Raw genomic sequence first — 14378 nt, 5'->3', positions numbered from 1 at the left:
AATAGTAGAGTTAGTAGAGTAGAAGTTTAGAGTTAGTAGAGTAGAATGGTAGAGTTAGTAGAGTAGAAGTGTAGAGTTAGTAGAGTAGAAGGGTAGAGTTAGTAGAGTAGAAGGGTAGAGGTATGAGTTTCATGCAGCAAAGATGGCAGAGAAAAACAGCAAGTCCCAGTTTTGCTGCAGCATGAGATTGATGAGCAGGTTGCCATGGTTACCAAGGTGAGGTGTGTGTGTGAAGGTCACCTTGGTGATGGTGAGGTGTGTGTGTGAAGGTCACCTTGGTGATGGTGAGGTTTGTGTGTGAAGGTCACCTTGGTGATGGTGACTTGTGTGTGTGAAGGTCACCTTGGTGATGGTGAGGTGTGTGTGTGTGAAAGTCACCTTGGTGACAGTGAGGTGTGTGTGTGAAGGTCACCTTGGTGATGGTGAGGTGTGTGTGTGTGAAGTTCACCTTGGTGATGGTGACGTGTGTGTGTGAAGGTCACCTAGGTGATGGTGAGGTGTGTGTGTGTGTAGGTCACCTTGGTGATGGTGAGGTGTGTGTGTGTGAAGGTCACCTTGGTGATGGTGAGGTGTGTGTGTGTGAAGGTCACCTTGGTGATGTGAGGTGTGTGTGTGAAGGTCACCTTGGTGATGGTGAGGTGTGTGTGTGAAGGTCACCTTGGTGATGGTGAGGTGTGTGTGTGAAGGTCACCTAGGTGATGGTGAGGTGTGTGTGTGAAGGTCACCTTGGTGATGGTGACGTGTGTGTGTGAAGGTCACCTAGGTGATGGTGAGGTGCGTGTGTGTGTAGGTCACCTTGGTGATGGTGAGGTGTGTGTGTGTGAAGGTCACCTTGGTGATGGTGAGGTGTGTGTGTGAAGGTCACCTTGGTGATGGTGACGTGTGTGTGTGAAGGTCACCTAGGTGATGGTGAGGTGCGTGTGTGTGTAGGTCACCTTGGTGATGGTGAGGTGTGTGTGTGAAGGTCACCTTGGTGATGGTGAGGTGTGTGAGTGAAGGTCACCTAGGTGATGGTGAGGTGTGTGTGTGTGTGTGAAGGTCACCTTGGTGATGGTGAGGTGTGTGAGTGAAGGTCACCTTGGTTAAGGATGAGGTGTGTGATAGAAGGTCACCATGGAAATGGTGAGGTGTGTGTGTGAGTGAAGGTCACCTTGGTGATGGTGATGTGTGTGTGAGTGAAGGTCACCTTGGTGATAGTGAGGTGTGTGTGAAGGTCACCTTGGTGATAGTGAGGTGTGTGTGAAGGTCACCTTGGTGATGGTGAGGTGTGTGTGAGTGAAGGTCACCTTGGTGATAGTGAGGTGTGTGTGAAGGTCACCTTGGTGATGGTGAGGTGTGTGTGTGTGAAGGTCACCTTGGTGATGGTGAGGTGTGCGAGTGAAGGTCACCTTGGTTAAGGATGAGGTGTGTGATAGAAGGTCACCATGGAAATGGTGAGGTGTGTGTGTGAGTGAAGGTCACCTTGGTGATGGTGAGGTGTGTGTGTGAAGGTCACCTTGGTGATGGTGAGGTGTGTGTGTGAAGGTCACCTTGGTGATGGTGACGTGTGTGTGTGTGAAGGTCACCTTGGTGATGGTGACGTGTGTGTGTGTGAAGGTCACCTTGGTGATGGTGACGTGTGTGTGTGTGAAGGTCACCTTGGTGATGGTGAGGTGTGTGTGTGAAGGTCACCTTGGTGATGGTGACGTGTGTGTGTGAAGGTCACCTAGGTGAAGGTGAGGTGCGTGTGTGTGAAGGTCACCTTGGTGATGGTGAGGTGTGTGTGTGAAGGTCACCTTGGTGATGGTGAGGTGTGTGTGTGAAGGTCACCTTGGTGATGGTGAGGTGTGTGTGTGAAGGTCACCTTGGTGATGGTGACGTGTGTGTGTGAAGGTCACCTAGGTGATGGTGAGGTGTGTGTGTGTGTAGGTCACCTTGGTGATGGTGAGGTGTGTGTGTGAAGGTCACCTTGGTGATGGTGAGGTGTGTGTGTGAAGGTCACCTAGGTGATGGTGAGGTGTGTGTGAAGGTCACCTTGGTGATGGTGAAGTGTGTGTGTGAAGGTCACCTTGGTGATGGTGAGGTGTGTGTGTGAAGGTCACCTTGGTGATGGTGACATGTGTGTGAAGGTCACCTTGGTGATGGTGAGGTGTGTTTGTGAAGGTCACCTTGGTGATGGTGAGGTGTGTGTGAAGGTCACCTTGGTGATGGTGACGTGTGTGTGTGAAGGTCACCTTGGTGATGGTGAGGTGTGTGAGTGAAGGTCACCTTGGTGATGGTGAGGTGTGTGAGTGAAGGTCACCTTGGTTAAGGATGAGGTGTGTGAGTGAAGGTCACCTAGGTGATGGTGAGGTGTGTGTGTGTGACGGTCACCTTGGTGATGGTGACGTGTGTGTGTGTGAAGGTCACCTTGGTGATGGTGAGGTGTGTGAGTGAAGGTCACCTTGGTTAAGGATGAGGTGTGTGATAGAAGGTCACCGTGGAAATGGTGAGGTGTGTGTGTGAGTGAAGGTCACCTTTGTGATGGTGAGGTGTGTGTGTGAGTGAAGGTCACCTTGGTGATAGTGAGGTGTGTGTGAAGGTCACCTTGGTGATAGTGAGGTGTGTGTGAAGGTCACCTTGGTGATGGTGAGGTGTGTGTGTGAAGGTCACCTTGGTGATAGTGAGGTGTGTGTGAAGGTCACCTTGGTGATAGTGAGGTGTGTGTGTGAAGGTCACCTTGGTGATAGTGAGGTGTGTGTGAAGGTCACCTTGGTGATAGTGAGGTGTGTGTGAAGGTCACCTTGGTGATGGGGGCCTCGATGGTCATGGAGTGGATCCTGGCCATGGACGAGTGTCTCCTCTGGGAACTTCCTGACCAACATAGTTATGTTCATACTTTATGATTCATATTCATACTTCCTTTGTTATAATTCCTTCATTCATATTCATACTTTGTTCGTTGTTATAATAAATGTTCATGGATCGTTAGTTAGTAAAAAGACAGAGTAACCAGTTATTAAAAATAAATAATAAACATCAATTAGTAAAAAGAAATACTAATACATTATTAGTTATTCAAATAAATATTAATACATTATCCATCCATCTTCTTCCGCTTATCCAAGGCCGGGTCGCGGGGGCAACAGCCTAAGCAGGGAAACCCAGACTTCCCTCTCCCCAGCCACTTGGTCTAGCTCTTCCCGGGAGATCCCGAGGCGTTCCAGGCCAGCCGGGAGACATAGTCTTCCCAACGTGTCCTGGGTCTTCCCCGTGACCTCCTACCGGTTGGACATGCCCGAAACACCTCCCTAGGGAGGCGTTCGGGTGGCATCCTGACCAGATGCCCGAACCACCTCATCTGGCTCCTCTCCATGTGGAGGAGCAGCGGCTTTACTTTGAGTTCCTCCCGGATGGCAGAGCTTCTCACCCTATCTCTAAGGGAGAGACCTGGAAACTCATTTGGGCCGCTTGTACCCGTGATCTTATCCTTTTGGTCATGACCCAAAGCTCATGACCATAGGTGAGGATGGGAACGTAGATCGACCGGTAAATTGAGAGCTTTGCCTTCCGGCTCAGCTCCTTCCTCACCAAGACGGATCGATACAGCGTCCGCATTACTGAAAACGCCGTACGGACCCGCCTGTCCATCTCACCATCCACTCTTCCCTCACTCGTGAACAAGACTCCGAGGTACTTGAACTCCTCCACTTGGGGCAGGGTCTCCTCCCCAACCCAGACATGGCACTCCACCCTTTTACGGGCGAGAACCATGGACTCGGACTTGGAGGTGCTGATTCTCATCCCAGTCGCTTCACACTCGGCTGCAAACTGATCCAGTGAGAGCTGAAGATCTTGGCCAGTTGAAGCCATCAGGACCACAAAAAAAAAAAGTAGAGACCTAATCGTGCAGTCACCAAACCGGAACCCCTCAACGCCTTGACAGCGCCTAGAAATTCTGTCCATAAAAGTTATGAACAGAATCGGTGACAAAGGACAGCCTTGGCGGAGTCCAACCCTCACAGGAAATGTGTCCGACTTACTGCCGGCAATGTGGACCAAGCTCTGGCACTGATCATACAGGGAGCGGACCGCCACAATAAGACAGTCCGATACCCCATACTCTCTGAGCACTCCCCACAGGACTTCCCGAGGGACACGGTCCAATGCCTTCTCCAGGTCCACAAAGCACATATAGACTGGTTGGGCAATTCCCATGCACCCTCAAGGACCCTGCCGAGAGTATAGAACTGGTCCACAGTTCCACGACCGGGACGAAAAGCACACTGTTCCGCCTGAATCCGAGGTTCGACTATCCGGCGTAGCCTCCTCTCCAGTACACCTGAATAGACCTTACTGGGAAGGCTGAGGAGTATGATCCCACGATAGTTGGAACACACCCTCCGGTTCCCCTTCTTAAAGAGAGGAACCACCACCCCAGTCCACCAATCCAGAGGTACCGCCCCCGATGTCCACGCGATGCTGCAGAGTCTTGTCAACCAAGACAGCTCCAGAGCCTCAAGGAATTCCGGGCGGATCTCGTCCACCCCTGGGGCCTTGCCACCGAGGAGCTTTTTAACTACCTCAGCAACCTAAGCCCCAGAAATAGTAGAGTCAACCACAGATTCCCCAGGCACTGCTTCCTCATAGGAAGACGTGTCGGTGGGATTGAGGAGGTCTTCGAAGTATTCCCTCCACCGATCCACAACATCCGCAGTTGAGGTCAGCAGAACAACATCCACACCATACACGGTGTTGACAGTGCACTGCTTCCCCCTCCTGAGGTGTCCAAAACATGAGGCCGCAAAACTGATGACACAACTACAAAGTCCATCATGGAACTGATACATCACATGACTAGTTATTAAAAAGGGAGAATAATAAATCATGATTGACAACATTGAGAAAGTTTGCTATATAACACTTGCTAGAAAGACAGAAGTGGGGAGCTTTGTTAAGCAGAAAACTTTTCTCACCATCGCTGCCTCGAGACGTGGTGGACCTGACGTCCAGAGAACCTTTCCTTCGCTCTTTCTGCTTCTTGCCTTGCATGTCTGCACACATCAACATCCTGTCAACACTCTTGTTTACATCATGTCTGCACACATCAACATCCTGTCAACACTCTTGTTTACATCATGTCTGCACACATCAACATCCTGTCAACACTCTTGTTTACATCATGTCTGCACACATCAACATCCTGTCAACACTCTTGTTTACACGTGTCTGCACACATCAACATCCTGTCAACACTCTTGTTTACATCATGTCTGCACACATCAACATCCTGTCAACACTCTTGTTTACATCATGTCTGCACACATCAACATCCTGTCAACACTCTTGTTTACATCATGTCTGCACACATCAACATCCTGTCAACACTCTTGTTTACATCATGTCTGCACACATCAACATCCTGTCAACACTCTTGTTTACACGTGTCTGCACACATCAACATCCTGTCAACACTCTTGTTTACATCATGTCTGCACACATCAACATCCTGTCAACACTCTTGTTTACATCATGTCTGCACACATCAACATCCTGTCAACACTCTTGTTAACATCATGTCTGCACACATCAACATCCTGTCAACACTCTTGTTTACATCATGTCTGCACACATCGACATCCTGTCAACACTCTTGTTTACATCATGTCTGCACACATCGACATCCTGTCAACACTCTTGTTTACATCATGTCTGCACACATCAACATCCTGTCAACACTCTTGTTTACATCATGTCTGCACACATCAACATCCTGTCAACACTCTTGTTTACATCATGTCTGCACACATCAACATCCTGTCAACACTCTTGTTTACATCATGTCTGCACACATCAACATCGTGTCAACACTCTTGTTTACATCATGTCTGCACACATCAACATCCTGTCAACACTCTTGTTTACATCATGTCTGCACACATCGACATCCTGTCAACACTCTTGTTTACATCATGTCTGCACACATCGACATCCTGTCAACGCTCTTGTTTACATCATGTCTGCACACATCAACATCCTGTCAACACTCTTGTTTACATCATGTCTGCACACATCAGCATCCTGTCAACACTCTTGTTTACATCATGTCTGCACACATCAACATCCTGTCAACACTCTTGTTTACATCATGTCTGCACACATCAACATCCTGTCAACACTCTTGTTTACATCATGTCTGCACACATCAACATCCTGTCAACACTCTTGTTTACATCATGTCTGCACACATCAACATCCTGTCAACACTCTTGTTTACATCATGTCTGCACACATCAACATCCTGTCAACACTCTTGTTTACATCATGTCTGCACACATCAACATCCTGTCAACACTCTTGTTTACATCATGTCTGCACACATCAACATCCTGTCAACACTCTTGTTTACATCATGTCTGCACACATCAACATCGTGTCAACACTCTTGTTTACATCATGTCTGCACACATCGACATCCTGTCATCACTCTTGTTTACATCATGTCTGCACACATCGACATCCTGTCAACACTCTTGTTTACATCATGTCTGCACACATCAACATCCTGTCAACGCTCTTGTTTACATCATGTCTGCACACATCAACATCCTGTCAACGCTCTTGTTTACATCATGTCTGCACACATCAACATCCTGTCAACGCTCTTGTTTACATCATGTCTGCACACATCAACATCCTGTCAACGCTCTTGTTTACATCATGTCTGCACACATCAGCATCCTGTCAACACTCTTGTTTACATCATGTCTGCACACATCAGCATCCTGTCAACACTCTTGTTTACATCATGTCTGCACACATCAACATCCTGTCAACACTCTTGTTTACATCATGTCTGCACACATCAACATCCTGTCAACACTCTTGTTTACATCATGTCTGCACACATCAACATCCTGTCAACACTCTTGTTTACATCATGTCTGCACACATCAACATCCTGTCAACACTCTTGTTTACATCATGTCTGCACACATCAACATCGTGTCAACACTCTTGTTTACATCATGTCTGCACACATCAACATCCTGTCAACACTCTTGTTTACATCATGTCTGCACACATCAACATCCTGTCAACACTCTTGTTTACATCATATCTGCAGTAAACAAACACTTTCACTGTTTTCTGAAATGTGCAAATCTGACAAAAGAAATAGAACACAAACAAATGTCCACCAAAGAGGACAGTAAACATTTTTATACTAGCATAATAATATCCTATAAAACACAATAATATATATACACACACACATTTATACATATACACATAAATATATATACATATTTACATACATATGTATACACATATATATATATATATATATATATATATATATATATATATATATATATATATATACCAAAAAGTTCTATTTTGTTTTCATCTGACCACATGACATTCTCCCAATCCTCTGCTGTATCATCCATGTATCCATTTTGCTATAAACTCAACTCGTCGTGTTTGGAGGAAGAAGAATACTGAGTTGCATCCCAAGAACACCATACCTACTGTGAAGCATGGGGGTGGAAACATCATGCTTTGGGGCTGTTTTTCTGCTAAGGGGACAGGACGATTGATCCGTGTTAAGGAAAGAATGAATGGGGCCATGTATCGTGAGATTTGGAGCCAAAACCTCCTTCCATCAGTGAGAGCTTTGAATGATTGACCAAATACTTATTTTCCACCATCATTTACGAATAAATTATTTAAAATTCCTACAATGTGAATTCCTGTATATACATATATCCATGTATGCATACATATAGACATACATATATCCATATATGCATACATATAGACATACATATACCCATATATGCATACATATAAACATACATATATCCATATATGCATACATATATCCATATATGCATACATATAAACATACACATATCCATATATGCATATATATAAACATACATATATCCATATATGCATACATATAGACATACATATATCCATATATGCATACATATAAATATACATATATCCATATATGCATACATATAAACATACATATATCCATATATGCATACATATAGACATACATATATCCATATATGCATACATATATAAACATACATATATCCATATATGCATACATATAGACATACATATATCCATATATGCATACATATAAACATACATATATCCATATATGCATACATATAAACATACATATATCCATATATGCATACATATAGACATACATATATCCATATATGCATACATATAAACATACATATATCCATATATGCATATATATAAACATACATATATCCATATATGCATACATATAGACATACATATATCCATATATGCATACATATAAACATACATATATCCATATATGCATATATATAAACATACATATATCCATATATGCATACATATAGATATACATATATCCATATAAACATACATATATCCATATATCCATACATATAGACACACATATATCCATATATGCATACATATAGACATACATATATCCATATAAACATACATATATCCATATATCCATACATATAGACACACATATATCCATAGATACATACATATAGACAGAGGTGGGTAGTAACGCGCTACATTTACTCCGTTACATTTACTTGAGTAACTTTTGGGATAAATTGTACTTCTACGAGTAGTTTTTATGCAACACACTTTTACTTTTACTTGAGTATATTTATAAAGAAGAAACGCTACTTTTACTCCGTTCCATTTATCTACATTCAGCTCGCTACTCGCTACTTTTTGTAATCGATCTATTAATGTTTGTTTTGGTTAATGACAGAGCTTCAAAGTAGGAACCACGCATGCCTGCGTTTCACCAATCACATGCAGTCACTGGTGACGTTGGACCAATCAAACAGAGCCAGGCGGTCACATGACCCGACTTAAACAAGTTAAAAAACTTATTGGGGTGTTACCATTTAGTGGTCAATTGTGCAGAATATGTACTGTACTGTGCAATCTAATAATAAAAGTTTCAATCAATCAATCAAAAGTGTAAAGTAAAAAGGACACTTTTTATTTCAACCGTACTTCCCGTCAAAAGCCTAAAGACTGATCGCACAGTTCCTGTCTTCACAATAAAAGCGCCGCTCCATCGAGCCCGCGCTAACAAAATAAGAGTCTCCGAAAGCCAGCGCAAACAATCTAGCAAGCTACGAAGTTTCCCGCCAATGTATTTCTTGTAAAGTGTATAAAAACCAATATGGAAGCTGGACAAATAAAATGGCAAAAACCAACGACTTTCATGTGGTATTAGACAGAAAAGAGGAACTTTTTTTCTCCTCCATTTGAAAACGTGAACGTCTGATTCCAATCAATGCAAGTCATCACAATCAGGTAATACACCAACTTATATTCTTGTGTTCACGAAAGATAGGAATCTATATGTTAAACATGCATGTATATTCATTAAAACACCTTCGACATGTCAACAAAAACGGCAAAATAAATAAATATAACTTATATACTGTATATATAAATGTATGTATCTATGTATCTATGTATATATATATATATACATATATATATATATACATATATATATATATATATATATATATATATATATATGATATGTGTGTATAAATGATTCGTGTGTGTATAAATGATATGTGTGTGTATGTATATATGAGGTAGATCACCTCGAGTTGGTCATTTACTAAATAATTGATAAACGTTGAAAAACTTATTGGGGTGTTACCATTTAGTGGTCAATTGTGCAGAATATGTACTGTACTGTGCAATCTACTAATAAAAGTTTCAATCAATCAATGAATGCCTACTGAGGTTATGGTGCTGTTAAGTTATTGTGGCTCAATGTGCCATTTTTTAAATTTTATTTTAATGTACTATTATTTAATATATATTATTGTTTTAGTTGCTCAAGAGATATTCCTGGCTCTGAATTTCCTCATTGCCATTTTTATATTTTTGTGCATTATTTGTTGCCGTAATCAGGTTACTCATCAGTTACTCAGTACTTAAGTAGTTTTTTCACAACATACTTTTTACTTTTACTCAAGTAAATATTTGGATGACTACTCCTTACTTTTACTTGAGTAATAAATCTCTAAAGTAACTGTACTCTTACTTGAGTACAATTTCTGACTACTCTACCCACCTCTGCATATAGACATACATATATCCATGTATACATACATATGGACACACATATATCCTTTTATGCATACATATAGACATACATATATCCATGTATACATGCATATATCCATATATACATACATATAGATATACATATATCCATGTATACATACATATATCCATATATACATACATATATCCATGTATACATACATATATCCATATATACATACATATAGACATACATATAGCCATGTATACATACATATATCCATACATACATATATCCATATATACATACATATAGACATGTATACATACATATATCCATGTATACATACATATATCCATACATACATATATCCATATATACATACATATATCCATACATATAGACATGTATACATACATATATCCATGTATACATACATATATACATACATATATTCATATATACATACATATAAACATACATATATCCATGTATACATACATATAGACATGTATACATACATATATCTATGTATACATACATATAGACATACATATAGACATACATATATCCATATATACATACATATAGACATACATATATTCATGTATACATACATATATCCATATATACATACATATAGATATACATATATCCATGTATACATACATATATCCATATACACATACATATATCCATGTATACATACATATATCCACATATACATACATATATCCATACATATATCCATGTATACATACATATATCCATATATACATACATATATCCATATATACATACATATAGACATGTATACATACATATATCCATGTATACATACATATATACATAAATATATACATACATATATCCATATATAGATACATATAGACATGTATACATACATATATCCATGTATACATACATATATACATACATATATACATACATATATCCATGTATACATACATATAGACATGTATACATACATATATACATACATATATCCATATATACATACATATATCCATATATACATACATATATCCATATATACATACATATATCCATATATACATACATATATCCATATATACATACATATATCCATATATACATACATATATCCATATATACATACATATATCCATATATACATACATATATCCATATATACATACATATATCCATATATACATACATATATCCATATATACATACATATATCCATATATACATACATATATCCATGTATACATACATATAGACATACATACAAACACACACAGCTGATGAAAAGAAGATGTTTCACTATTTGACAATTTTCAGAAATGTTGAAAAGAGTTCAGTGAGGTGAGTGATGAAGACTTTAGTACCTGTTTGAGACTCAGCTTGCACTCGTTGACTTGGTATGTCGCTCTGTGTGAAGACAGGTGACAAGTCTTTCATCTGGCCGGTCACATGACATTTTGATGACTCCTCACCTTATTGTTGTCATGTAAAGGTGTGTTGATGGACACGTAGTGTCTGATCTTCCTGCACAAGAAGAACAGGTGTGAGGACTGCTGCTGCACACCTGGGACTTACCCTCCCTGTCTCAGGTGTGATCATGTGACTTACCCTCCCTGTCTCAGGTGTGATCATGTGACTTACCCTCCCTGTCTCAGGTGTGATCATGTGACTTACCCTCCCTGTCTCAGGTGTGATCATGTGACTTACCCTCCCTGTCTCAGGTGTGATCATGTGACTTACCCTCACTGTCTCAGGTGTGATCATGTGACTTACCCTCCCTGTCTCAGGCGTGATCATGTGACTTACCATCACTGTCTCAGGTGTGATCATGTGACTTACCCTCCCTGTCTCAGGTGTGATCATGTGACTTACCCTCCCTGTCTCAGGTGTGATCATGTGACTTACCCTCCCTGTCTCAGGTGTGATCATGTGACTTACCCTCCCTGTCTCAGGTGTGATCATGTGACTTACCCTCCCTGTCCCAGCACAGGTGTGATCTTCACATTTTGTTGGATGCTCTCTCCATCCTTCTTTTTGGCATAGTACACACCCTGCCACTCCTGGAACACACACACACACACACACACACACACACACACACACACACACCTGTGAGGTCAGGTGTTTGAACCCCTAAGCCTTTGAAGGGTAGTAGGAGCGCTCCTGGAGTCCAGTGCTACCGTCATGTCCCCCCCCCCCCCTGTTGCTTGCTGACCTTTGCTCTCCAGGTCATGAGATGACATCACAGCCTCCTGACCACATCACACACAACACTGACCACTCGCACCAGCCAGACATTTAATACTGCTTGTCCCCCTCGGGGTCAGTCGCAGTCTATCCTAGCTGCATTGGGGCAGAAGGTGTCGTAGACCCTGGACAAGGAAAGCAGGATAGGCCTTGGACAAAGAAGGAGGGGTAGACCCTGGACAAGGGAGGCGGGGTAGACCCTGGACAAAGAAGGAGGGGTAGACCCTGGACAAGGGAGACGGGGTAGACCCTGGACAAAGAAGGAGGGGTAGACCCTAGACAAGTGAGACGGTGTAGACCCTGGACAAGGAAAGCAGGATAGACCCTGGACAAAGAAGGAAGGGTAGACCCTAGACAAGGGAGCCGGGGTTGACCCTGGACAAGGAAAGAAGGATAGACCCTGGACAAAGAAGGAGGGGTAGACCCTAGACAAGGGAGACGGGGTGGACCCTGGACAAGGAAAGCAGGATAGACCCTGGACAAAGAAGGAGGGTTAGACCCTAGACAAGGGAGGGGGGGTAGACCCTGGACAAAGAAGGAGGCGTAGACCCTAGACAAGGGAGGCAGGGTACTCCCTGGACAAGGAAAGCGGGGTAGACCCTAGACAAAGAAGGAGACGTAGACCTTAGACAAGGGAGGCGGGGTAGACAATGGACAAAGAAGGTGGAGTAGACTCTAAAGAATTGAGGCATGGTAAATAATGAACAAAGAAAATGGGGTAGACCCTGGACAAAGAAGGAGGGGTAGACCCTAGACAAGGGAGGCGGCGTACACCCTGGACAAGTGTCTACCTCATGTTAGGGCCAACAGAGACAGAAAACATTCATACACACATTTAGACCTTAGTGTATTTATGACATTATATACATATACAGTATATATATATATAGATATATATATTTAATATACAGTATATATATATATATATATATATATATATATATATATATATATATATATATATATATATATACACGACATTATATACATATACAGTATATATATATATTTAATATACCATATATATATATATATATATATATATAGTATATTAAATATATATAAGTTGGACTTTGGTCCTTCAAAAGGCAGATTTTGGTCCTTCAAAAGGCGGACTTTGTGTGTATATATATATATACATATATATATATATACACACACACACACACACACATATATATATACATTTTTTTTTTAATTTTATTTATTTATTTATTTTTAAATTGATCTCAACTCTGTACACTGTTGCTAGAATTTTAATTTTCCTGAAGGAATCAATAAAGTACTATCTATCTATATACACACATATATATATATATATATATATATATATATATATATATATATATATATGTGTGTGTATATATATATATATATATATATATATAAAATATATATATATATATATATATGTATCCATCCATCCATCCATTTATCTTCTTCCGCTTATCCGAGGTCGGGTCGCGGGGGCAACAGCCTAAGCAGGGAAACCCAGACTTCCCTCTCCCCAGCCACTTCGTCTAGCTCTTCTCGGGGGATCCCGAGGCGTTCCCAGGCCAGCCGGGAGACATAGTCTTCCCAACCTGTCCTGGGTCTTCCCCGTGGCCTCCTACCGGTTGGACATGCCCTAAACACCTCCCTAGGGAGGCCTTTGGGTGGCATCCTGACCAGATGCCCGAACCACCTCATCTGGCTCCTCTCCGAGCAGCGGCTTTACTTTGAGTTCCTCCCGAATGGCAGAGTTTCCCACCCTATCTCTAAGGGAGAGACCCGCCACACCGTGATTTTGTCCTTTCGGTCATGACCCAAAGCTCATGACCATAGGTGAGGATGGGAACGTAGATCGACCGGTAAATTGAGAGCTTTGCCTTCCGGCTCAGCTCCTTCTTCACCACAACGGATCGGTACGACGTCCGCATTACTGAAGACGCCGCACCGATCCGCCTGTCGATCTCACGATCCACTCTTCCCCCACTCGTGAACAAGACTCCTAGGTACTTGAACTCCTCCACTTGGGGCAGGGTCTCCT

The 14378-nt window shown here is 41.6% G+C and overlaps 1 protein-coding gene across 1 annotated transcript in view; it reads right to left on the bottom strand.

Moving 5' to 3' along the window:
- pde8a (phosphodiesterase 8A) overlaps nucleotides 1–14378 on the bottom strand; it is a 75233-nt gene that overhangs the window by 23195 nt on the left and 37660 nt on the right. The window contains exons 9-13 of the mRNA XM_061887738.1: nucleotides 12074–12162; nucleotides 11575–11626; nucleotides 11467–11509; nucleotides 4935–5012; nucleotides 2762–2832 (exon numbers count right to left, since the gene is read on the bottom strand). Coding sequence (XP_061743722.1) covers nucleotides 2762–2832; nucleotides 4935–5012; nucleotides 11467–11509; nucleotides 11575–11626; nucleotides 12074–12162 — 333 coding nt within the window. The remainder of the gene's footprint in view (nucleotides 1–2761; nucleotides 2833–4934; nucleotides 5013–11466; nucleotides 11510–11574; nucleotides 11627–12073; nucleotides 12163–14378) is intronic.

The sequence above is a fragment of the Nerophis ophidion genome, linkage group LG25 (genome assembly GCF_033978795.1).
Source record: "Nerophis ophidion isolate RoL-2023_Sa linkage group LG25, RoL_Noph_v1.0, whole genome shotgun sequence".
Classification (NCBI taxonomy): domain Eukaryota; kingdom Metazoa; phylum Chordata; class Actinopteri; order Syngnathiformes; family Syngnathidae; genus Nerophis; species Nerophis ophidion.
The sequence above is the reverse complement of the archived record's forward strand: the minus strand, read 5'-3'. Positions and strand labels throughout refer to the sequence as shown.